This window comes from Aquarana catesbeiana, linkage group LG08 (genome assembly GCF_042186555.1).
Source record: "Aquarana catesbeiana isolate 2022-GZ linkage group LG08, ASM4218655v1, whole genome shotgun sequence".
Taxonomy (NCBI): domain Eukaryota; kingdom Metazoa; phylum Chordata; class Amphibia; order Anura; family Ranidae; genus Aquarana; species Aquarana catesbeiana.
In genome coordinates, this window is record NC_133331.1 from 305736857 (window position 1) to 305764119 (window position 27263).

At 44.0% G+C, this 27263-nt stretch overlaps 2 protein-coding genes across 2 annotated transcripts; both read right to left on the bottom strand.

Annotated features, from left to right (window-relative positions):
- Positions 1 to 26670, bottom strand: LOC141105174 (uncharacterized). The gene is given in 8 exon segments (XM_073595066.1): positions 1 to 940; positions 17907 to 19493; positions 23369 to 23510; positions 23633 to 23782; positions 23897 to 24043; positions 24153 to 24250; positions 24367 to 24490; positions 26523 to 26670. Coding segments are annotated over 7 exon segments (2922 nt in total). The 5' UTR covers positions 24401 to 24490; positions 26523 to 26670; the 3' UTR covers positions 1 to 176.
- LOC141105491 (uncharacterized) lies at positions 3284 to 7793 on the bottom strand. Its single transcript, XM_073595347.1, has 7 exons — positions 7676 to 7793; positions 7048 to 7171; positions 6864 to 6931; positions 6555 to 6704; positions 6378 to 6431; positions 3836 to 3971; positions 3284 to 3396 (listed from the first exon to the last, which is right to left on the bottom strand). The coding sequence occupies exons 2-7, from the start codon at positions 7130 to 7132 to the stop codon at positions 3284 to 3286; spliced, it is 606 nt and encodes a 201-aa protein (XP_073451448.1). The 5' UTR covers positions 7133 to 7171; positions 7676 to 7793.
- Positions 26671 to 27263: the final 593 nt, after the last annotated feature.

Consider the following 27263-nt stretch of genomic DNA (forward strand, 5'->3'; position numbering starts at 1 on the left):
GCACTCTCTCAACAAGGGAAAGGACGCTCAGTAATATGTAGTTTTTCTGGTGTGCAATAAGTTGTTTATTTTGCGGATTGAAACATTTCCCACACTCTGAACATAAATGAGGACGCTCACCAGTGTGAATTCTCTGACATCTACCAAGGTCTCTCTTTTCATCGAAAGGTTTCCCCTCACTGTGAAGATGAATACGGACGTTCACCCGTGTGAACTCTCTGGTGTCTAACGAGGTGTGCTTTCCGAGTGAAAGACTTCCCGCACTCTGAACAGGAAAACGGACGCTCACCCGTGTGAAGCCTTTGGTGTTTAAAAAGTGAATCTTTTGTGGTGAAAGATTTCCCGCACTCTGAACATGAATAAGAAGGGCGCTCTCCTGTGTGAGCTCTCTGGTGTTTAACGAGGTCTCTTTTCTGAGTGAAAGCTTTCCCGCACTCTGAACACGAATAAAGACCCTCACCTGTGTGAACTCTTTGGTGTTTAACAAGGTGTCCTTTCCGAGTGAAAGATTTCCCGCACTCTAAACATGAATACGGACGCTCGCCCGTGTGAAGCCTTTGATGTTTAAAAAGCGAGTCTTTTGTGGTGAAAGATTTCCCGCACTCTGAGCAACGGAAAGGACGCTCACCCGTGTGAATTCTCTGGTGTACAGTAAGGTGTACTTTTTTAGAGAAGCATTTCCCGCACTCTAAACAAGGGAATGGACGCTCACCGGTGTGACTTCTCTGGTGTACAATAAGATCTTTTTTGCGTTTGAAACATTTCCCGCACTCTGAACATAAATGAGGACGCACACCCGTGTGAATTCTCTGGTGTGCAATGAGTTGTCCTTTCTCACTGAAACATTTCCCACACTCTGAACATGCATGAAGATGCTCACCCGTGTGAACTTCCTGGTGTCTAACAAGGTGTTCTTTCCGACTGAAAGATTTCCCACACTCTGAACATGAATAAGGACACTCAACCGTGTGAAGTTTCTGGTGTTTAAAAAGTGATCTTTTTGTAATGAAAAATTTTCCGCACTCTGAACAAGAAGATATCTGGGGATTAGATGGATCTGGTGATCTGTCAGCATTGTGGGAACTTGGATGGACATCTGGAGTCATAGTATGGGATTTCTCAGAAGGTTCTTCAGGATTTGAAGGACCCATTGATCTAACCAACCAATCAGACGTCACTTTCAGAGAATATTGTGGAATGTCAGTATCTTCTGCCTTACAATCTGGAGATATAATAAGATGTCCCTCCGATGTATTTATATTCCAGAAACACCGTCCATCAGCTGGAAAGCAATATTTAATATAAGTCATATCTGTTCTCATACATCTTGTATTCAGAAGTCATAGATCTATGTGTAGCTTTCAAAGCGTTCCCAGAGCTCTGGCATTGAAATTATGCAGTTTTAACAGAGAACTACAAATAAAAACCAGATCATTGATACAAAACACCTAAATCATACTAAGCAATAGTATTTCTGCATTGATGACAAGGTTATGGTGAAGAATGGGACTTTCTTCCACCTATTCTTTAAAACATATCAAATATATACTATTCATATAGTGTACAGAAGTGGTGGTAAACTATAAAATGTGCACAGCAGAGCCTAAAACATACATTTTTAAAAGTAAATCTATCAAACATCCAACAGACCTGTGCAAGAGAAATCATGAAAATCCCAATATTTCAAACACCGAAAAAAATTATCAATATCAGACTTGCCCCAAGGTCAGGTGCTTTTGGGTGAGGGTACATGCTTTAATATACTCGGTAACTATGATCAACATTCCTAAACACACAAGTGGCTCTCTTAAATGGACCTGTTGATGAGATTCCCAAGCAATTGCAAACTCTTATGCAGGCTACAAGACAAGGTGGAAAAACATGGTGAAGATTCTGCGCTAAAAACCCCTGAGGATGTCCTGTTGGACAAAACATATAGGGCGGAGCCTTAAAAAGCTTGAAAGCTCCATCTTCATTCCTCAATATAACGTCATGTTCCCAACAAATGAGGAGGAGATACTGTACACCATATGAAAGAACCATCTCCATTCCTCAATATAACGTCATGTTCCCAACAAATGAGAAGGAGATACTGTACACCAGGGATATGCAATTAGCGGACCTCCAGCTGTTGCAGATCTACAAGTCACATGAGGGATAGCAGGACTCTGACAGCAAAAAGCATGCCACCCAGAGGCAAAGGCATGATGGGACTTGTAGTTTTGCAACAGCTGGAGGTCTGCTAATTGCATATCCCTGCTGTACACCATATGAAAGGTCCATCTCCATTCCGCAATATAACGTCATGTTCCCAACAAATGCGAAGAAGATACTGTATACCATAAAGAGGAAAGGAGATTGACTTTTCATATGGTGTACAGTATCTCCTCCTCATTTGTTGGGAACATGACATTATATTGAGGAATGGAGATGGACCTTTCATATGGTGTACAGTATCTCCTCCTCATTTGTTGGGAACATGACATTATATTGAGGAATGGAGATGGACCTTTCATATGGTGTACAGTATCTCCTCCACATTTGTTGGGAACATGAAGTTATATTGAGGAATGGAGATGGAACTTTTTATATGGTGTCCAGTATCTCCTTTTCATTTGTTGGGAACATGACGTTATATTGAGGAATGGAGATGGACTTTTCATGTGGTGTACAGTATCTCCACCTTATTTGTTGGGAAAATAACTGTAGCACCCTCTACTGTGTGCTACTAGAAGTGTAGTGCAGGTAAAAGCATAGCCTTGCTCTAGGATTAAACCTGAGTTAACTAATTGGGTCAGGGTTATTAGAGGCTGGATGACTTATCCTAGTTTCTCTCTGGTGCCTCCCCCTGTTTCTGGGACATTGGAGAATGTTCTGGAACTACTGGGCAGAGGCTAGGAGGGGCTGCTATGAATATTTATGGGAGCTCAGCCAATCCCCAGGAGTGGGCTGGCAGGGGACTGAGAAATTCCCATAAATAGACATGGGCCATGCCAGCAGGGGAGTTGGGTGAAAGTTGGAAATGGAGTGCTGAGGAGAGGCTGTCGGTGGCTCTTGAGGGACCCCTTTTGGGGAGGGGTTTTACCTTGGGTTGGAAGCTCAGGAAAGCGGTCCTGGAAGGATCCCACCATAAGAGACAACTGGAGGGATTAATGCTGGAAGAGGCAGCAGGAAAGATCAAGCAAAGACAGTGAGCAATATCAGCACAGTGCAGGGGCAACTCAAGGGGGAGAGACTGTCAGCTGTAGCAGTGCTCTCTGAAGACAGCGTTGTGCTTAAGTCTTCATACTTGCCCTGGGGAATCTCCATGGAAGAATATGCCAGTCAGGAAGGACTGGGGAAGCAAGCAACCAACTGGGCTGGTATCTTCTGCAGCAGTAGGATTGGGCTCAGGGTCTACAGGAAGGCAGAAGGAGATGCTGTTTCATTCCATAGTATGCCACATTCATCACAAAGGGACAGGATTGTTCCCAGCCTGTAATGGGTAGTTGCTTATTTAACATTACACACTGTAATAACCTTTCATATGGTGTACAGTATCTCCTTCTCATTTGTTGAGAACATGACGTTATATTGAGGAATGGAGATGGACCTTTCATATGGTGTACAGTATCTCCTCCTCATTTGTTGAGAACATGACATTATATTGAGGAATGGAGATGATGTACACTATATTGGGAACACTTGGTAGTGTGAGAAATACATAATTACATCTGGCAAGGACTTTTGACTTAATGGACATATGATATGTTTCATCCATGTAAATACATGATTTATACTTAGAGAAGTAGAATTAAAATGTGGACAGTTTAGGAATTTATTGTTTATGACTTACTTGTGTCCATATGTAGAGAAGGTTCCTCCTGTTTACTTTCCATAATCATCTCCCCCTCCTCCATAGACTGCTGATCTCCACTCACCAACCTCTCTTCTTCTTTAATCTCAACTTTGATGTCTTTCTGTTCTTCATCCTAAACCCCCAAAGATTTATAAATAGGAACAAAAAATTACAATGAAGAATGTCTTCTTATAGAATTTTTTGTTTTTTCCCCCAGTCTCATCTACCTGATCAGTCTCTTTATAACTGTTTTTTCTTGGGAAATTCCTGGGTAGGGATGGGCTTTATGTTCGGGTCGAACATGAGTTCGACTCAAACATTGGCTGTTCGCCCGTTCGCCGAACAGCGAACAATTTGGGGTGTTCGCGGTAAATTCGAAAGCCGTGGAACACCCTTTAAAAATCTATGGAAGAAATCAATAGTGCTAATTTTAAAGGCTTATATGCATGGTATTGTCATAAAAAGTGTTTGGAGACCTGGGTCCTCCCCCAGGGGACATGTATCAGTGCAAAAAAAAGTTTTAAAAATGGCCGTTTTTTCGGGAGCAGTGATTATAATAATGCTTAAAGTGAAACAATAAAAGTGTAATATTCCTTAAAATTTTGTACCTGGGGGGTGTCTATAGTATGCCTGTAAAGTGGCGCATGTTTCCCGTGTTTAGAACAGTCCCGAGTGCAAAATGACATTTCTAAAAGGAAAAAAGTCATTTAAAAGTACTAGCGCTAGCGCCGGCTATAATGAATTGTCGGTCAATACACATAAAAGTTCATTGATAAAAACGGCATGGGATGTCCCCACAAGGGAACACCGAACCAAAATTTTTTTTAAAAATGCGTGGGGGTCCCCCCAAATTCCATACCAGGCCCTTCAGGTCTGGTATGGATATTAAGGGGAACCCCGCGCAAAAAAAAAAAAAAATGGCATGGGGGTCCCCCCAAAAATCCATACCAGACCCTTATCCGAGCACGCAACCTGGCAGGCCACAGCGCCCCCCCCCTTCTGAACTGCACCAGGCCACATGCCCTAAACATTGGGAGGGTGCTTTGGGATAGCCCCCCAAAGCACCTTGTCCCCATGTTGATGGGGAGAAGGGCCTCATCCCCACAACCCTTGCCCGGTGATTGTGGGGGTCTGCGGGCTGGGGGGGCTTATTGGAATCTGGAAGCCCCCTTTAACAAGGGGACCCACAGATCCCGCCCCCCCCCCGTGTTAATTGGTAATGGGGTACAAATGTACCGCTACCATTTCACAAAAAAAGTGTCAAAAAGGTTAACACAAGAGACGGTTTTTGACAAGTCCTTTATTAATTTCTTCTTCTTTCCGCTTCTGCTTCCATCTTCATTCTTCTGGTCTTCCTTCGGTATTGTTCTTCTGCGGGATGAGAAGAGTGGAGTAAGAAGAAGATGGAGAAGAAGATGGAGGAAGGAGAAGAACACAGAAGGAAGACCAGAAGAATGAAGATGTAAACGGAAAGAAGAAGAAATTAATAAAGGACTTGTCAAAAACCGTCTCTTGTGTTTTTTAACCTTTTTGGTGAAATGGTAGGGGTAAATTTGTACCCCATTAACAAATTCACACAGGGGGGCCTGGGATCTGGGGGTCCCCTTGTTAAAGGGGGCTTCCAGATTCTGATAAGCCCCCTGCCTGCAGACCCCCACAAGCACCGGGCAAGGGTTGTGGGGATGAGGCCCTTCTCCCCATCAACGTAGGGACAAGGTGCTTTGGGGGGCTACCCCAAAGCACCCTCCCAATGTTGAGGGCATGTGGCCTGGTATGGTTCAGGAGGGGGGGCGCTTTCTCCTCCCCCCCTCTTTTCCTGCGGCCTGCCAGGTTGCGTGCTCGGATAAGGGTCTGGTATGGATTTTGAGGGGGACCCCCACGACATTTTTTTCAAAATTTTGGCGCGGGGTTCCCCTTAATATCATACCAGACCTGAAGGGACTGGTATGGAATTTAGGGGGACCCCCACACATTTTTTTTTTTAATTTTGGTTCAGGGTTCCCCTGTGGGGAAATCCCATGCCATTTTTATCAATGAACTTTTATGTGTATTGTCGGACCGACAATTCATTAATAGCCGCGATTAGTTTTAAATGACTTTTTTTCCTTTAGACATGTCATTTTGCTGTCAGACTGTTTTAAATACGGGAAACATGCGCCCCTTTACAGGCATACTATAGACACCCCCAGGTACAAAATTTAAAGGAATTTTACACTTTTATTGCTTCACTTTAAGCATTATTAAAATCACTGCTCCCAAAAAAACGTCCGTTTTTAAAACTTCTTTTTGCATTGATACATGTCCCCTGGGGCAGGACCCAGGTCCCCCAACACTGTTTATGACAATAACTTATAAGCCTTTAAAATGAGCACTTTTGATTATTCATGTTCGTGTCCCATAGACTTTAATGGTGTTCGCACAAATTTTTTGCCTGTTCGCATGTTCTGGATGAGAACCGAACCGGGGGGTGTTCGGCTCATTCCTATTCCTGGGAATACAGAGGACCTCTCTCCTCCATAGACTGCTGATCTCTACTCACCAACGTCTCTTCTTCCTCTTTATGCTCAGTTTTGATGTCTTTCCATTCTTCATTCTAAATTCCAGAGATGATAATATATAACATCTGAAAACACTGCTGCCAATAATAAGAGATTGCATAGAAGAATGTCCACTCATAGAATTATTTTTTTAGTTATTTTTGCCCAGTCCCATCTACCTGATTATTATCTGTAAAGATGGCATGTTTCTGTGTAGAATTATGGGAGTGCAGAGGACAACCCTCCTCCATAGACTGCTGATCTCCACTCACCAACCTCTCTTCTTCTTCCTCTTTTACCTCAGCTTTGATGTCTTTCAGTTCTTCACCCTAAACCCCAAAGATGATAGAATACATTTATAAAAATAAAATAAAAAAAAAAGACCAAGAGATTATATAGAATATCCTCTCATAGCTTAGAAACACATTTTTAAGGTCTACATGCTCAGTCCTATCTAACTGATCATGGTGGGGGATGGTGTAACCTACCTGTGTTGAATCCCAGGAAAACAGAGGACGGGGACATCTCTCTGGTGGGTTCCCATTACTGGATCCATCTGTAGGAAACACACACACTGACTGAATACATTGTTTCTATGTGTTTATCAGATGATGGGGGATCTAAGTGGACCCTCCATACTGCTCTCTCCTTCACAATAAAGTCTCCTCTTACCCGGTGATGTGAGGGGCGGCTGATTCTCCATCATGACGTCCTTGTAGAGATCCTTGTGTCCTTCTAAATATTCCCACTCCTCCATGGAGAAATAGACAGTGACATCCTCACACCTTATAGGAACCTGACACACACAATGATACAGTCACCATCCAGACACATCCCTTGTCTGTTACTGGATAATGTCCCAGAATTCCCAGCACCGCTCACCTCTCCTGTCAGCACTATCCAAGACAGCTTGATGACAGTTGGATAAATGGCTCTATATTTAGGATGGATCCGATCTATAAACCAGAGGCTCTGGATGGACAGTTGGATAAATGGTTCTATATTTAGGATGTATCTAGTCTATAAACCAGAGGCTCTGGATGGACAGTTGGATAAATGGTTCTATATTTAGGGTGTATCTAGTCTATAAACCAGAGGCTCTGGATTAAAGTTTGGATTATGGCTCTTTAAATTTAGGCTAACTCTAAGCACATATTACAATACAGAATTTTAAGTTTACATACTGTATATTTTTTGCAGTAGCATCTGCTGGAGATAAAAGACATCACAGTGACTATGGAGGAAGAGGACAGACATGACGGGGGGGTTACTGGGTGTAAATAGAAAATAATCGTATTACCTCCTCTACGGATAGTTCCAGCAATGTCTCCTCTCTAAACAAAACTGGGAATGCCTTATTTATACTCCTATATCACTTCCTGTGTTTACCTTACATCACTTCCTGTCTTTACCTTACATCACTGCCTGTCTTTACCTGACATCACTTCCTGTCTTTATCTTACATCACTTCCTGTCTTTACCTTACATCACTTCCTGTCTTTACCTGACATCACTTCCTGTCTTTATCTTACATCACTTCCTGTCTGTGTGATCCAAGTGAGATCACCACCTTGTGTTGAATATAAATACTGCAGTCTATGTTATGTTTTATCATTGTCCCTGCTGACTCCTGGTCCATTCCTCTAATATGTTACATCCATGATTACACATGTAGATTACTGTAATTTTCGCTCCATAATACTCACTTTTTTCCCCCCAAAAATGGAGGAAAATGTCGGGGCGTCTTATGGAGCTAATACTGACCAGGCAAACACCCCCCCCCCCCCCCCATGGCCGCCATGTTAGAATACTGGGCTGGCCATCTCCCACGATCGCCGGGCGATCTCTCGGCTGAGCCTGTCACAGATAGAAAACAGAGCAGCCCGAGCGGCCAAATAGAGTGCGTTTGCGGCGGCCGCTCTGGGCTGCTCTGTCTTGTATCTGTGACGGATGTGATGACCTCCTCGCCAGGCACAGGTCCGGCTGCATTTCATGGGACTGGTAAGGATGCATTCCATGGCACAGGTTAGACTGCATTTCATGGGACTGATAAGGCTGCATTTCATGGGACCGATAAGGCTGCATTTCATGGGACTGATAAGGCTGCATTTCATTGCACAGGTCAGGCTGCATTTCATGGGACTGGTAAGGCTGCATTTCATGGGACTGGTAAGGCTGCATTTCATTGCACAGGTCAGGCTGCATTTCATGGGACTGGTAAGGATGCATTCCATGGCACAGGTCAGGCTGCATTTCATGGCACAGGTCAGGCTGCATTTCATGGGACTGGTAAGGCTGCATTTCATGGCACAGGTTAGACTGCATTTCATGGGACTGGTAAGGCTGCATTTCATGGCACAGGTTAGACTGCATTTCATGGGACTGGTAAGGCTGCATTTCATGGCACAGGTTAGACTGCATTTCATGGGACTGGTAAGGCTGCATTTCATGGCACAGGTCAGGCTGCATTTCATGGGACTGGTAAGGCTGCATTTCATGGCACAGGTTAGACTGCATTTCATGGGACTGGTAAGGCTGCATTTCATTGCACAGGTCCGGCTGCATTTCCTGGGACTGATAAGGCTGCATTTCATGGCACAGTTCAGGCTGCATTTCATGGGACTGATAAGGCTGCATTTCATGGTATATGTTAGACTGCATTCCATGAGACTGGTAAGGCTGCATTTCATTGCACAGGTCCAGCTGCATTTCATGGGACTGGTAAGGATGCATTTCATGGCACAGGTTAGACTGCATTTCATGGGACTGGTAAGGATGCATTTCATTGCACAGGTCCGGCTGCATTTCCTGGGACTGATAAGGCTGCATTTCATTGCACAGGTCCGGCTGCATTTCATGGGACTGGTAAGGCTGCATTTCATGGCACAGGTTAGACTGCATTTCATGGGACTGGTAAGGCTGCATTTCATGGCACAGGTTAGACTGCATTTCATGGGACTAGTAAGGCTGCATTTCATTGCACAGGTCCGGCTGCATTTCATGAGACTGGTAAGGATGCATTTCATGGCACAGGCTAGACTGCATTTCATGGGACTGGTAAGGCTGCATTTCATGGGCACAGGTCAGGCTGCATTTCATGGGACTGGTAAGGCTGCATTTCATGGCACAGGTTAGACTGCATTTCATGGGACTGGTAAGGCTGCATTTCATGGCACAGGTCAGGCTGCATTTCATGGGACTGGTAAGGCTTCATTTCATGGCACAGGTTAGACTGCATTTCATGGGACTGGTAAGGCTGCATTTCATTGCACAGGTCCGGATGCATTTCCTGGGACTGATAAGGCTGCATTTCATGGCACAGTTCAGGCTGCATTTCATGGCACAGTTCAGGCTGCATTTCATGGGACTGATAAGGCTGCATTTCATGGCATAGGTTAGACTGCATTTCATGGGACTGGTAAGGCTGCATTTCATGGCATAGGTTAGACTGCATTTCATGGGACTGGTAAGGCTGCATTTCATGGCACAGGTCAGGCTGCATTTCATGTGACTGGTAAGGCTGCATTTCATGGCACAGGTTAGACTGCATTCCATGAGACTGGTAAGGCTGCATTTCATTGCACAGGTTAGACTGCATTTCATGGGACTGGTAAGGATGCATTTCATTGCACAGGTCCGGCTGCATTTCCTGGGACTGATAAGGCTGCATTTCATTGCACAGGTCTGGCTGCATTTCATGGGACTGGTAAGGCTGCATTTCATGGCACAGGTTAGACTGCATTTCATGGGACTGGTAAGGCTGCATTTCATTGCACAGGTCCGGCTGCATTTCATGGGACTGGTAAGGATGCATTTCATGGCACAGGTTAGACTGCATTTCATGGGACTGGTAAGGCTGCATTTCATTGCACAGGTCCGGCTGCATTTCATGAGACTGGTAAGGATGCATTTCATGGCACAGGCTACACTGCATTTCATGGGACTGGTAAGGCTGCATTTCATGGGACTGGTAAGGCTGCATTTCATGGGACTGGTAAGGCTGCATTTCATGGGACTGGTAAGGCTGCATTCCATGGCATAGGTCAGGCTGCATTTCATGGGCACTGGTAAATATTTTAGTACACCATTTGGTTCAGAATATTTTTTCTTGTTTTCCTCCTCTAAAACCTAGATGCGTCCTATGGTCAGGTGCTAGTGCCCAGTACCCCATTACTCTCTGTTCCACCCGGCAGACGCAGGCAGCCACACTGTTCCATCTTAGACATAAGATCAATATGTCTTCTCCAGCCGTTTTGGTATATCCTTGCACTAGTTCATGGCCTGCCATGGTTCGGATGCCCATATCCAAGATACAGATTCCACTCTATAACGACCTGACCTGCCTTTGGGGGATAAATATATCTCTCCTTTAGAGTTCCTGTGAATATATACCGCAGTCAAGTATCTAGGCCAGTGATGGCGAACCTTGGCACCCCAGATGTTTTGGAACTACATTTCCCATGATGCTCAACTACACTGCAGAGTGCATGAGCATTATGGGAAATGTAGTTCCAAAACATCTGGGGTGCCAAGGTTCACCATTACTCATCTAGGCTATTGGCCTTTCCTCAGTGGGATTATTCTGTCCTATGTGGATCACTAATTGTCGTTGAATTCCTGGTCTGATGCCTGTGTGTGGCCCTTGAGTTATGACCTCTTTCTGTTTGGGTGGTGCACTAACACTTGGGATTTAGGCTACAGATTCAGAACTTGCATGCCCTCTGTCCCTGAAGAAGATCAGCATTTTCTTTTTTTTCGAAACGCATTGGACGCTCTGTCTGTCTGACAGTTTTGGGCTTTTTTTTCAGCTGTTCCCGTTTCTGCTCCCAACATACAGTATGTGTTTGTTTTTATAATATATATATTTTTATATATAAATACTGTTTGTGGTCCGTTTAACCTCTTAAGCTTTTTAAGATTTTACCCCTTCCTGACCAGAGCACCTTTTGCGATTCGGCACTGCGTCTCTTTAACTGACAATTGCATGGTTGTGCGATGTTGCACCCAAACAAAATTGACGTCCTTTTTTTCCCACAAATACAGCTTTCTTTTGGTGGTATTTGATCACCTCTGTGGTTTTTATTTTTTGCGTTATAAACAAAAAAAACCCCAACAATTTTGAAAAAAAAGCAATATTTTTAACTTTTTGCTATAATAAATATCCCCCAAAAATATTAAAAAAAACACATTTTTTTCCACAGTTTAGGCCGATATGTATTCTTCTACATATTTTTGGTAAAAAAAATTGCAATAAGCGTTTGATTGGTTTGCGCAAAAGTTATAGCATCCACAAAATAGGGGATAGATTTATGGCATTTTAATTATTCACTTTTTTTTTATTAGTAATGGCGGCGATCTGCGATTTTTATCATGACTGCGACATTATGGCGGACAGATCGGACACTTTTGACATTATTTTGAGACCATTGTCATTTATACAGCGATCAGTGCTATAAAAATGCACTGATTACTGTGTAAATGACACTGGCAGGGAAGGGGGTTAAACACTAGGGGGCGATCAAGGGGTTAAGTGTGTCCTAGGGAGTGATTCTAACTGTGGGGGGGATAGGCTGCCACTGACATGACAGCGATCACTGCTCCTGATGACAGGGAGCAGTAGATCCCTGTCATGTCACTAGGCAGAACGGGGAAATGCCTTGTTTACATTGGCATCTCCCCGTTCTGCGGCTCAGTGATACGATCGTGGGACACCGGCGGACATCGAGTCCGCGGGACCCGCAGGCACGGTCACAGTGTACGCGGCGGGCGCGCACGCCCGCTAGCCCCGCCGATTAAAGGGGACGTACAGGTACGCCCATCTTCCCCCTGCTGCCATTGCGCCGATGTATATCGGCGTGCAGCGGTCGGCAAGTGGTTAAAGTCCCAATTTGAGGAATCTGCTTTTACTCTATGTATCAGGGATGTGGTCCACAATCTGTCTAGTCAGCTAGTTGTGGCAAATATCTTCTCTACTATGGAGTGAAAAATACGGTATATTTTATATACAATCCAGACAATAATAAAATGAAAACTATTTTTTTTTTGCTCATGTTTTATTGTTTATAAATATAAAACTAAATAATGAAAACCAAACTAAAAATTGAAATAAAATGTACTGGGCTCAAATCTAACAGTTTTAACACATATAGAAGGATCTTTGTTTTTTTAGCCCTGTATTGATTTATTGATTTTGTTGCTGGGACTGCAAGACAGGGAATAGAGATTGACAGTAAGACTGTCTGTGGTGACGTGGGAGGAACCCTGTTGGAGGACCCACTGTGGTCTATGTAGAGCTAGACTTATCTCTATGCTCCGTGCTTTATGTGGGTGGGGGAGGCAAAATTAACAATGTGATGTTTACTATCTCTGTCCATGCAGCGGTGTCATATAAACCAAATGGCGAGTTACGTAGGTGTGGTAGGGGTGACCACCGAGCAAATGTGTTATCTCTACTAGCAACAGTGTCTTTTTAAGCAAAGGTGTCTCTGGAAGCCTCCATAGATCTCAGTGTGCCAGAGGTTACCTAGGACAACTATCGCGCCGCCCTGGTGGGCAATAGTGCCTCTGCAAGGAGTATTAACAATGCACTTGTGGGCAGGGCCAACTTGCCCACAGGCCCTCCTCTCTCCTCCAGTGTATTCGCTGACTCCAGCCCTGGACAAGGTGGAGCCACGTTCATGTGAGTTCAACATTTAGGTGGTGCCCCAAATTAGAAGTGAGCCACTTGACGCTCTGTACTGTGAAGCACTTGGTCCTAAGATTTGGCACACTTTGTCCCTTGGAATGTGAAATTTTGAAGGGGACACCGCTGAGCAATATATCCTGTTCCACCAGTCCAGACCTCCTATCACCTACATCTCAGTGATGCACTGAGATCCAGATCTCAAATTTTGTGTGTCGGAAATTCCGATGGAAAATGTCCGATGGAGCCTAAACACGAGCTCCCATCGAACATTTTGCGTCGGAAAATCCGACCGTGTGTACGAGGCAAAATATTAAATAGAAAGATCTGGATGACGCACACCGGATGAAGTAGAAAACTTGTCTTTATTATAAAAATGGGACCATCAGAAGTACAAGACAATCATGCAGGATGTACAGGATCAGCTGACGCGTTTCACACTCAGAACTGAGTGCTTACTCATAGCTCATAGTGTGTACGGGGCATTAGACTGGTCAGAAACCTGCCTCATGGTCCCCAGTGGTGAGGTTTTAGACTCCTCAGAATGTTGCCTTGTGGCCCCCCGCAGTCAGAAACCTGCCTCATGGTCCCCAGCTTTGAAGTCCTAGACTGCAGAACCGTTTCTCTATAATCACACACTGATTTTATTTTAGATAAAAAAATTTTAAAAATAAAATTAAAAAAAAAACAGCAGTTTGACAGCATTTTAATATTTATGAAAAAAAAAAATAAAAGAATGAAAAACAAACTGAAAATTGATGCACAAAATAATAAACGCAGTACAGGCAGTCCCCGAGTTATGAACGGGTTAGGGACTGCCGGTTTGTTCTGAAGTTGGATTTGTTCGTAAGTCGGAAGCGCATGCGCAGAATGGCAGAGACGTCGTTTTCCGATGTTCTGTCAAGTAGCCGCGCATGCGCAGACGTCGTTTTCCGATGTGCCCGCCGTCGAAAAGTGGCCGCGCATGCGCAGAACGTCACGCCGCCTCCCGTTCGTAAGTAGGAGTTGTTCGCAAGTCGGAGGTTCGTAACTCGGGGACCTCCTGTAATTGTTTAAATTTATGGCCTCTTTATGTGGGTGCACTTAACTGTATGCCCGTGTGGGGGGTTGTGTTTGCCCACATGGGGATGCACAGGTGTAACACGCATACCCATATCCGCAGTCTCATTTATATTAATTGGGACGCAATGAAGGCATGGACACAGCTGCTTCTCCCAATTTGAAAGCCATGTGGGTCTGGATCTTTGAATGCAGACAATGTGCGCTGAGGGCCAGGCAAATTGAAAGCAGCGGCTGTGCCCATGCCTCCACTGCGTTCCAATTGAAACAAAAGAGAATGTCTGCAAATGGATGCATGGAACACATATACAGGCAAAAACGGCCCTCACAAAGGTCTACACTTAAGTACGCCTCTGTAAAGGAGGCCTATGAGTTTTTGGCTATGCTATTGGCATTATACAGAACTTATTTATTACATTTCTGCCATTTCCAATTTTATGAAATTTACACATCTGACATCATCGTAAATTGTTCTTGCAAGATTATTTATGAAATGAAGTAATCAATCTTCCAATTTTCATTATAAGGGATCAAGACTTCCTGTTCTCACCGGGGATTCCACTGTAAGTGCTCAGTGTATAGAGTAGAGCCCAGATCTGAATCATCAAGCCTGACCAGCTGATCACAGCTCAGATTTATATCCCAGATTGGAACTTTCACTGCTGAAGAATTCTACCACCAGGAATGAATGTACTGGGAATTGATATGCAGAACCTATGAGATACCATGGAATTCCCCTCCTCATTTACATATCCATACTACATTCTCCGACAGCTCTCCACTATCTACACAATATTCTCCAACAGCTCCCCCCCCACCATCCACACTACATTTTCCTACAGCTCTCCTCCACCATCCACACTACACTCTCCGACAGCTCTCCTCCACCATCTACACTACATTCTCCGACATCTCTCCTCCACCATCCACACTACATTCTCCGACAGCTCTCCTCCACCATTCACACTACATTCTCCAACAGCTCTCCTCCACCATCCACACTACATTCTCCGACATCTCTCCTCCACCATCCACACTACATTCTCCGACAGCTCTCCTCCCACCATCCACAATACATTCTCCGACAGATCTCCTCCCAACATCCACACTACATTCTCCGACAGCTCTCCTCCACCATCCACACTACATTCTCTGACAGATCTCCTCCACCATCCACACTACATTCTCCGACAGCTCTCCACGATCCACAAATCATTCTCCGACAGATCTCCTCCACCATCTACACTACCTTCTCCAACAGCTCTCCTCCCACCATCCACACTACATTCTCCAACAGTTCTCCTACACCATCCACATTACATTCTCCGACAGATCTCCTCCACCATCCACACTACATTCTCTGACAGATCTCCTCCACCATCCACACTACATTCTCCGACAGCTCTCCACGATCCACAAATCATTCTCCGACAGCTCTCCTCCCACCATCCACACTACATTCTCCAACAGTTCTCCTACACCATCCACATTACATTCTCCGACAGATCTCCTCCACTATCCTCACTACATTCTCCAACAGATCTCCTCCACCATCTACACTACATTCTCCGACAGCTCTCCTCCCACCATCCACACTACATTCTCCGACAGATCTCCTCCACCATCCACACTACATTCTCCGACAGCTCTCCTCCACCATCCACACTACATTCTCCGACAGATCTCCTCCATCCACACTACATTCTCCGACAGATCTCCCCCACCATCCACACTACATTCTCCGACAGATCTCCTCCACCATCCACACTACATTCTCCGACAGATCTCCTCCACCATCCACACTACATTCTCCGACAGATCTCCTCCACCATCCACACTACATTCTCCGACAGATCTCCTCCACCATCCACACTACATTCTCCGACAGATCTCCTCCACCATCCACACTACATTCTCCGACAGATCTCCTCCACCATCCACACTACATTCTCAGACAGATCTCCTCCACCATCCACACTACATTCTCTGACAGCTCTCCTCCACCATCCACACTACATTCTCCGACAGCTCTCCTCCTCCATCCACACTACATTCTCCGACAGATCTCCTCCACCATCCACACTACATTCTCCGACAGATCTCCTCCACCATCTACACTACCTTCTCCGACAGCTCTCCTCCCACCATCCACACTACATTCTCCGACAGATCTCCTCCACCATCCACACCACATTCTCCGACAGATCTCCTCCACGATCCACAATACATTCTCCGACAGCTCTCCACGATCCACAATACATTCTCCGACAGATCTCCTCCCACCATCCACACTACATTCTCCAACAGCTCTCCTCCCACCATCCACACTACATTCTCCAACAGGTCTCCTCCACCATCTACACTACATTCTCCGACAGATCTCCTCCCACCATCCACACTACATTCTCCGACAGATCTCCTCCCACCATCCACACTACATTCTCCGACAGATCTCCTCCCACCATCCACACTACATTCTCCGACAGATCTCCTCCACCATCCACACTACATTCTCCGACAGCTCTCCTTCACTATCCACACTACATTCTCCGACAGATCTCCTCCACCATCCACACTACATTCTCCGACAGCTCTCCTCCACCATCCACACTACATTCTCCGACAGATCTCCTCCACCATCCACACTACATTCTCCGACATCTCTCCTCCACCATCCACACTACATTCTCCGACAGCTCTCCTCCCACCATCCACACTACATTCTCCGACAGATCTCCTCCACCATCCACACTACATTCTCCGACAGATCTCCTCACCATCCACACTACATTCTCCGACAGATCTCCTCCACCATCCACACTACATTCTCCGACAGATCTCCTCCACCATCCACACTACATTCTCCGACAGATCTCCTCCACCATCCACACTACATTCTCCGACAGCTCTCCTCCACCATCCACACTACATTCTCCGACAGCTCTCCTCCACCATCCACACTACATTCTCCGACAGATCTCCTCCACCATCCACACTACATTCTCCGACAGATCTCCTCCACCATCCACACTACATTCTCCGACAGATCTCCTCCACCATCCACACTACATTCTCCGACAACTCTCCTCCACCATCCACACTACAGTTTCAGGCAACTCTTCCATCTTTTTTGCAGTAGCTTCTCTTGCCGGCTCCTCTCAATGTGTTTATGAAACCAATAATCTTTGTAATTTTCTGTAAGTGTGATGTCTCCCCATTGACCACCGGTGGGCAGTTTTCATGGACTGTCGGTGTAAATTTTGGACTTACTCAATACCGTTTTATACGAGAACCATATTCATATTAATTCCTTACAGGTATATATCTAGTAAACCACACCCCTAAAAAAACTAAAATATTTCTATTATACCCCCAATGTACTGTGATGTGCTTTGTACACCACTTGGGACTATCTGACCCCCTCCCTAGGAGAATCTGAGGCTCGTAGGGTAACATTTGTTCTCTTGGTATGTCCCATCATCAGAGTCTCCAAGAAATAGAAGAAGACAAGGGAAGACTCGCTCCATCAAACTCCACCTAGAAATGAAATATCACTTTTCCCGGGATGTACCCCTTTGAAGAACAATTTCTTGTCCTCCAGATGTTCTATGGACTCAACAGTTCCACCTGGAAAAGTCATCGTCCATTTGTCATAAGAATCAGCAGGTGGGTTCTCTCTGATGTCCGAATTCTCTGGTGTTTTTGTGAATGAAACATTTCCCGGGGCACTAACCTGTGTGCTTTTTCTGGTGTCTAATAAGATCTTTTTTATGAATGTAGGATTTCCCACACTCTGAACATGGATACGGACGTTCACCTGTGTGAATTTTCTGGTGTTCAATAAGGCCTCCTTCCTGAGTGAAGAATTTCCCGCACTCTAAACATGAGTAAGGACGGTCACCTGTGTGCTTTTTCTGGTGTCTAATAAGATCTTTTTTATAAATGTAGGATTTCCCGCACTCTAAACATGGATACGGACGTTCACCTGTGTGAAATTTCTGGTGTTCAATAAGGCCTCCTTCCTGAGTGAAAGATTTCCCGCACTCTAAACTTGAGTAAGGACGGTCACCTGTGTGCAATTTCTGGTGTTTAAGGAGATGTTCATTCCTACTGAAACATTTCCCACACTCTGAACATGAATAAGGGCGTTCACCGGTATGAATTCTCTGGTGTCTAACATGGTCTTTTTTATGAATGAAGGATTTCCCACACTCTAGACATGGATAAGGGCGCTCACCTGTGTGTATTCTTCGATGCTTACAAAGGTCGTTCCTTCTCATAAAAGATTTCCCACACTCTGAACACAAATGAGGACGTTCACCCGTGTGAGTTCTCTGGTGTAGATTCAGCGATTCTTTTTGAAAGAAACATTTCCCGCACTCTGAACAAAGGAAGGGGCGTTCGCCTGTGTGAACTCTCTGGTGTCTAACAAGGTCGTTTTTACGAATGAAGGATTTCCCGCACTCCAAACATGAATAAGGCGTCTCCCCTGTGTGAATTCTCTGATGTTCAATAAAGCTTACTTCCCAAGTGAAAGATTTCCCGCACTCTAAGCACGAGTAAGGACGCTCACCTGTGTGAATTTTCTGGTGCTTAAGGAGATGTTCATTCCTACTGAAACATTTCCCACACTCTGAGCATGAATAAGGGCGTTCACCTGTGTGCATTCTCTGGTGTCTAATAAGTTTTCCTTTTCTAAGGAAACATTTCCCGCACTCTGAACAGGAGAAAGGACGCTCACCGGTGTGAACTTTCTGATGTTTAGAAAGAGATGCTTTTTGAAGGAAACATTTCCCGCACTCTGTACATGAATAAGGACGCTCACCTGTGTGAATTCTCTGGTGTTTAAAAAGTGATACTTTTGTGGTGGAAGATTTCTCGCACTCTGTGTGAACCCCATTATGGCTTGAAGAAGATTTCTGGGGATTGGATGGATCTGTTGATCTGTCAGCACTGTGAGAACTTGGATGGACATGTGAAGTCATAGTATGGGATTTATCAGAAGGTTCCTCAGGATTAGAAGGACCCATTGATCTTAGATGGACATCTGAAGTCATAGTATGGGGTTTATCAGAAGGTTCCTCAGGATTAGAAGGACCCATCGATCTTAGATGGACATCTGAAGTCATAGTATGGGGTTTATCAGAAGGTTCCTCAGGATTAGAAGGATCCATTGATCTTGGATGGACATCTGAAGTCATAGTATGGGATTTATCAGAAGGTTCCTCAGGATTAGAAGGATCCATTGATCTAACCAACCAATCAGACTTCACTTTCGGAGAATATTGTGGAATGTCAGTATCTTCCGCCTTACAATCTGGAGATATAATAAGATGTCCCTCCGATGTATTTATAGTCCAAAAACACTGTCCATCTGCTGGAAAGTAATATTTAATATAAGTCTTATCTGTTCTCATACATCTTGTATTCAGAAGTCATAGATCTATGTGTAGCTTTCAAAACGTTCCCAGAGATTTGGCATTAAATTGGGTGCAATTATAAAACTACAAATAAAAACCAGTTTAAGGATACAAAACACCTAAACCGCACCAAGCAACAGTATTTGTGCATTGATGATAAGGTTATGGTGAACAATGGGACTTTCCTCCACCTATTCTTAAAACCATAACAATGATATACCGTTCACATAGCATACAGCAGTGGTGGTAAACTATAAAATGTGTATAGCAGCATCTACAACATAAATATTTCAAAGTGTATTTATCAAGCATCCACCAAACCTGTGCATAAAGAATCACGGAATATAAAAAAAATCCCAATATTTCATACTCTGAAAACAATTTTCAATGGTGGACTTACCACAAGGTCAAGTGCTTGTAGGCGAGGGTACATGCTTTAAGGTACTCAGTAACTATGATCAACATTCCTAGAAGAGCAAAAGTGGCTCTCTTAAATGGAGCTGCTGATGAGATTCTCAAGCAATTGCAAAAGCTTACGCAGGCTACAAGACAAGGTGGAAAAACATGGTGGAGATTCAGCGCTAGGAGACTCCTGAGGATGTCTTATTGGACGAAACGCATAGGGTGCAGTCTTAGCACTGAAAGATCCATTTCTATTCCTCAAAATAACACCTTGTTACCACCAAATGATATGGAGATACTGTACACGATATATAAGGTCCATCTCCATTCCTCAATATAACATGTTCCCAATAAATGAGAAGGAGATACTGTACACCATATAAAAGGTCCATCTCCATTCCTCAATATAACGTCATGTTCCCAACAAATGAGGAGGAGATACTGTACACCATATGAAAGGTCCATCTCCATTCCTCAATATAATGTCATGTTCCCAACAAATGGGGTGGAGATACTGTACACCATATGAAAGGTCCATCTCTATTCCTCAATATAACGTCATGTTCCCAACAAATGAGGAGGAGATACTGTACACCATATGAAAGGTCCATCTCCATTCCTCAATATAATGTCATGTTCCCAACAAATGAGGAGGAGATACTGTACACCATAGGAAAGGTTCATCTCCATTCCTCAATATAATGTCATGTTCCCAACAAATGAGGAGATACTGTACACCATATGGAAGGTCCATCTCCATTCCTCAATATATAGTGTACAGTAACTCCATTTAGTTTGTTGGGAACATGACATTATATTGAGGACTAGAGATAATATGCACTATGTGAGAAATTCATCCGGGAAGGACTGGGGATTTCCTAAATCATTTGGAAGTGTTCTTTATTACACCAGCTTTATTATTTGTAATAAGAATCATTACAGAACTTTGACCTTGGAAATGATCTGCCTTTGGGATAAAGAGTTCATTCTTTTAACCACTTCAGCCCCGCAAGACTTGGCTGCTCAATGACCAGGCCATTTTTTTCTGTGTCCCTTTAATTGACAACTGCGTGGTCGTGCGACGCTGTACCCAAACAAAATTTACAGGGGATAGATTTATGGCTTTTTTATTATTATTTTTATTTTTTTTTTTACTAGTAATGGCGGCGATCTGCGGTTTTTATCGGTACTGCGATATTGCGGCGGACACATCGGACACTTTTGACACATTTTTGGGACCAATGACAATTATACAGTGATCAGAGCTATAAAAATGCACTGATTACTGTATAAATGTCACTGGCAGGGAAGGGGTTAACACTAAGGGGGGGGGGGGCGATCAAGGGGTTAAATGTGTTCCCTAGGTGTGTTCTAACTGTACGGAGGGATGGGACTGTCTAGGAGGAGAGAGAGAGAGAGAGATCGGTGTTCATACATAGTATGAGTGATATGTAATGAAGCAGCGCTAAATATCTCTTCAGAAATACTAAATAAAGATAGCTGATAATAAAGTGCTAATAACGTTCCCAGGTAACTCTGAGCCAATCTTAAAGTGGAGTTCCACCCACTTTTACAACTCTTCAGCATCCCTCACTAAACTGTGCACTGTAAACGAATTGGATATTTTAAATTTTTTTTTCTCAGCACCTACTGTATATCTGCTGTATTCATTTTTCACTTCCTCCTCCCTGGCCGTGGCCCATCGCATCATTTCCTGTTTGCAATGCCTTCTGGGAAGGGGAGGCAACTTCCTCTGACACTGTCGTTGCTATGGAAACCTGACCTGAAACCTATTACACTGCTCGTGCTGCACTGAGCATGTGCGAGATCTGCAAGGATGAGATCCAGGAAGAAACACAGTCTGGCTTCAGAAGCCCACACTTAAGATGGCCACGGCCTGCTGTAAGTTTATAACATAACAAACTACTGCTATAAACTAACAAAACAGACCTTAGTTTACAGACTAACTTTACTATAATACATGTGTATTATAGGGGTATTTTTATTGAAAAAGTATCATTTTGGCCGGAACACCACTTTAAGGTATAAAGTGCTGAAAATAAAGTTTCAATACAAATTCTCAATGTGCAAAATGATGCAATAATAATGGCATCAAAACAAAAATTGACAGTAATGACTGATGTAACTTCGGATGCTAGGCAAATAGACACTATAAGGGTAAATGCATCAAAGAAAGGAAAAAGTTCCAATGCAGAGAATAGAATGACTAGTAGCAATCCTTCTCCAATCCACACCCTGTGTGTGCTAGCCTCTCACCTCAAGGGAAGACCCCAAATGGGTCTAGTCGTGCATCAACAGATGTCCTTTTCCTCCTTCTTGGGCGTATCTCAAAGGAATGGTCACTGCAATCTCCAGGCTATTTCTCCACAAACACCGAGTTCCACGACCAGCTCCTTTTAAAAAATTGTCTCCTCTGCCACCAGATCCAGCAACATCTCCTCTCTCATAGTATGAACCCACGATCTGTCTCTACTCCCCTTGAAAGAACCGGGATCTGTGTGTGTACACACACACACAGATCCCGGTTCTCGCTCTGTCACGGGCGATCGCGGTTGCCCGGCAGTCGTCGTGCCCGCCGGCCACTCGCATCGGCTCCTGGCACAAGCTGCGGGCCCCCCAGTGGCCAAAATGCGAAGTGACAAAAGGTAACGTCGTTTCGCCCAGCCGTGCCATTCTGCCGCAGGAAAACTGCGGCGGCTGGTCGGCAAGCGGTTAACCTAAGGAATTATGGACATACCGTATGCGGCTTTGCTGCCCTCCTCTGGTTCAACTCTCACTTTGGATTTTTTTTTTTTAACTTAATGAACATTTCACTCCATGTAACAATGTAAATACAGTGGAACCTCGGATTACGAGCATAATCCGTTCCAGGACTATGCTCATAATCCAAAGTACTCGCATATCAAAGCGAGTTTTCCCATTGAAGTCAATGGAAACGAAAATAATTTGTTCTGCATTGACTTCAATGGGATGCAATACCGCATGCGGCCAGAGGTGTGGGGGGGGCGCCGGAGAGCCTCAGAAAGGGCCGAAAAGGCCTGAGGGACACTTTGGCTGACCTCGGCAAACCTCAGAAAGACTTCCTACCGGAGATTTGCCAAGGTCAACCGTGCTGTAGTCGGGGCCTTTCCATGCATTTCCGAATGGGACGTTCTGCTCTGCTTGGCTCCGGCGCCCCCCCCCCACCTCAGGCCAAAAGCGGTACTGCACACCACTTTGGCCTGAATCACGCTTGTTTTGCAAGGCAACACTCGCAAACTGAGTTACGATTCTTAAAAATACAGTGCTCGTATTGCGAAACGCTTGTCAACCGCGTTACTCGCAATCCGAGGTTCCACTGTACATGCTTTATACTTGTAGCATTAAAATGAGAACGGTTTATGCATTTACTGTAGTGTTTACGACTTACTTGTGTCCATATGTAGAGAAGATTCCTCCTGTTTACTTCCCATAATCATCTCCCCCTCCTCCATAGACTGCTGATCTCCACTCACCAACCTCTCTACTTCTTCCTCTTTATTCTCAACTTTGATGTCTTTCCGTTCTTCATTCTAAATTCCAGAGATGATAAAATATAACATCTGGAAACACTGCTGCCAATAATAAGAGATTTCATAGAAGAATGTCCTCTTATAGAATTATTTTTTAATTCTTTTTGTTCAGTCCCATCTACCTGATCATTCTCTGTATAGTTCTGATCTTCCCGTGTAGAATTCTGGGAATACAGAGGACAACCCTCCTCCGTAGACCTCTGATGTCTGGTCACCAACGTCTCTTCTTCTTCCTCTTTAACCTCAACCTTAATTCCTTTTAGTTTTTCATCCTAAACCCCAAAGATGAAAGAATACATTTGCAAAAAGGAGCAAGAGATGACATATAGGAATGTTACCCCATACCGCAAATATATTTTTAGGTCTACATGCTCAGTCCCACCTACCTGATGGTGAGGGATGGTGTGACCTTCCTGTGTGGAATCCCGGGAATACAGAGGACCTTCCTCTCCCATAGATTGCTGAGCTCCACTTATCGACATCTCTTCTTCTTCCTGTTTAATCTCAGCTTTGATGTATTTTAGTTCTTCACCCTAAACCCCAAAGATGATAGAATATATTTATAAAACAAAACAAGAGATTACAGAAAAGAATGTCCTCTCATAGCTTAGAATTCTGTTCTAGTTGCTCAGTCCCACCTACCTGATGATGGTGGGGGATGGTGTGACCTTCCTGTGTGGAATCCCGGGAATACAGAGGAAGGGGACATGTCTCTGGTGGGTTCCCATTACTGGATCCATCTGTAGGAAACACACACACTGACTGAATACATTGTTTCTATGTGTTTATCAGATGATGGGGGATCTAGGTGGACCCTCCGTACTGCTCTCTCCTTTACAATAAAGTCTCCTCTTACCCGGTGATGTGAGGGGCGGCTGATTCTCCATCATGACGTCCTTGTAGAGATCCTTGTGTCCTTCTTAATACTCCCACTCCTCCATGGAGAAATAGACAGTGACATCCTGACACCTTATAGGAACCTGACACACACAATGATACAGTCACCATCCAGACACATCCCTTGTCTGTTACTGGATAATGTCCCAGAATTCCCACCACCGCTCACCTCTCCTGTCAGACAGCTGCTGGGTTTTAATAAAGAATTATGTGTGATTATTAAAAGACTCTCCGGTTTGTGGATCATGAACTGGGAATTATCTGGACTGTACTGGAATTTATCATTTCTACACAGAGCTCCTCCATAGTTCTGACATCTCAGACTGCTTCTTATACTAATTGAAAGGTCTCATTATTCTTCCCTTTAAAGTATAACTCTAACCAAAACATGACATAAAGATTTCCCTTTACTTCCTCTCCAGGCGATGTCAAACAGGATGTGAGGGGGAAAAAACAAAATGAGGACAGATAACCTGACAGAAGTCCTAACCCTTCTATTCTCCATATAAAATGGTTCTATATCTAGGATGTATCCGGTCTATAAACCAGAGGCTCTGGATGGACAGTTGGATAAATGGTTCTATATTTAGGATGTATCTGGTCTATAAACCAGAGGCTCTGGATGGACAGTTGGATAAATGGTTCTATATTTAGGATGTATCCGGTCTATAAACCAGAGGCTCTGGATGGACAGTTGGATAAATGGTTCTATATTTAGGATGTATCCGGTCTATAAACCAGAGGCTCTGGATGGACAGTTGGATAAATGGCTCTATATTTAGGATGTATCCGGTCTATAAACCAGAGGCTCTGGATGGACAGTTGGATAAATGGCTCTATATTTAGGATGTATCTGGTTTCTATAAGCCATAATTAACATCACAGTGACTATGGAGGAAGAGGATGGACATGACGGGGGAGTTACCGGTAGAGTTGCCACCTCATCCCTTTAATCTCGAACACATGAATTACACAGATGCTGAGGCTAATTTATATGCAGATAAGGCACCAAGTGCATTTAATTACCACCTTAACCACTAAGCCACCGCCCACCGTCATATGACGGCTGGACGAGGCTTCTGTTATTCTGGGAGGACGTCATATGACGTCCTTGCCTTCCCGAGCCACTAGGGGGCGCGCGCCCGCCGTGTCACTCGGGACCCGGTGCGCGTGCCCGGCGGCCGCGATGTCCGTCGGGCACCCGGGATTGCCGGGTAACACAGCAGGAGCGTGGATCTGTGCATGTAAACACAGATCCACGTCCTGTCAGAGAGGAGAGGAGACCGATGGCGTGTCCCTTGTACATAGGGACAGCGATCGGTCACCTCCCCCAGTCAGTCCCCTCCCCCCACAGTTAGAATCACCTCCTTAGGTAATACATTAACCCCTCGAGCGCCCCCTAGTGTTAACCCCTTCCCTGCCTGTCACATTTATACAGTAATCAATGCAATTTTATTGCATTGATCGCTGTATAAATGTGAATGGTCCCAAAAATGTGTCAAAAGTGTCCGATGTGTCCGCCGCAATATCGCAGTCACAATAAAAATTGCAGATCGCCGCCATTACTAGTAAAAAATAAATAAATAATAAAAATGCTATAAATCTATCCCGTATTTTGTAGACGCTATAACTTTTGCGCAAACCAATCAATATACGCTTATCGCAATTTTTTTTCACCAAAAATATGTAGAAGAATACATATCAGCCTAAACTGAGGAAAAAATTTGTTAAAAAAAAAAAAGAATTGGATATTTATTATAGCAAAAAGTAAAAAATATTGTGTTTTTTCAAAATTGTCCCTCTTCTTTTGTTTATAGCGCAAGAAATAAAAAACGCAGAGGTGATCAAATACCACCAAAAGAAAGCTCTATTTGTGGGGAAAAAAATGATAAAAATTTAATTAAGGTGCAGTGTAACATGACCGCGCAATTGTCATTCAAAGTGCGACAGCGCTGAAAACTGAAAAATGGCTTGGGCAGGAAGGGGGTGTACGTGCCCTGTATTGAGGTGGTTAATCAGCCACAGAACCTGTGTAATTCATATGTGTTCGGGTTTAAAGGGATGAGGTGACAACTCTAGTTAATGGGTTTAAATATTAAATAAGACCCTTATTACCTCCTCTGCTGCCAGATGCAGCAATGTCTCCTCTCTACTTCCCTCCAACTCCTCTTTTTAGTGGGAACTTCTTATTTATACTGCTACATCACTTCCTGTCTGGTGTTACATCACTTCCTGTCTGGTGTTACATCACTTCCTGTGTTTACCTCACATCACTTCCTGTCTGGTGTTACATCACTTCCTGTCTGTGTGATCCAAGTGAGATCGCCACCTTGTGTTGAATATAAATACTGCAGCCTATATTTCATCCTTGTCCCCGCTGCCTCCTGGTCCATTCCTCTATTATGTTACATCCATCATTACACATGTAGATTATATCTCAGATACAATCTAGATAGAAAACACAAAAAAAACTAGAGCAATTTTTTTGCTTATGTTTTTATATTTATAAATATAAAATTAAATAATAAAAAAAAACAAAGTAAAACTTGAAATACATTGTACTGGGGTGAATTCAAACACTTTTACACATGTGGAAGGATCGTTATTTTAGCTTTGTATTGATTTGTTGATTTATTTGCTGGGACAGATGTGGTAGGGGGTGACCACAGAACAAGAAGTGTTATCTCTACTAGCAACAGTGTCTTTTTAAGCAAAGGTGTCTCTGGAAACCTCCATAGATCTCAGTGTGCCAGAGCCATAGGTTACCTAGGACAACTATAGCGCCGCCCTGGTGGAAGAGAGTGTCTCTGCATGAAGTATTAACAATGTGCTAGAGCAATCTGCCGTGTTGAAATA

Coding starts and splice junctions, on each gene's coding strand:
- LOC141105491 (XM_073595347.1), bottom strand. CDS start 7,132: ATGGAGGAGTGGGAATATTTAGAAGGACACAAGGATCTCTACAAGGAC. Junction 6,932..7,047: donor GCCGCCCCTCACATCACCGG/GTAAGAGGAGAC, acceptor TGTTTCCTACAG/ATGGATCCAGTAATGGGAAC. Junction 3,397..3,835: donor TTCTCTACATATGGACACAA/GTAAGTCATAAA, acceptor GCCTTCCTGTAG/ACCCTGAGCCCAATCCTACT.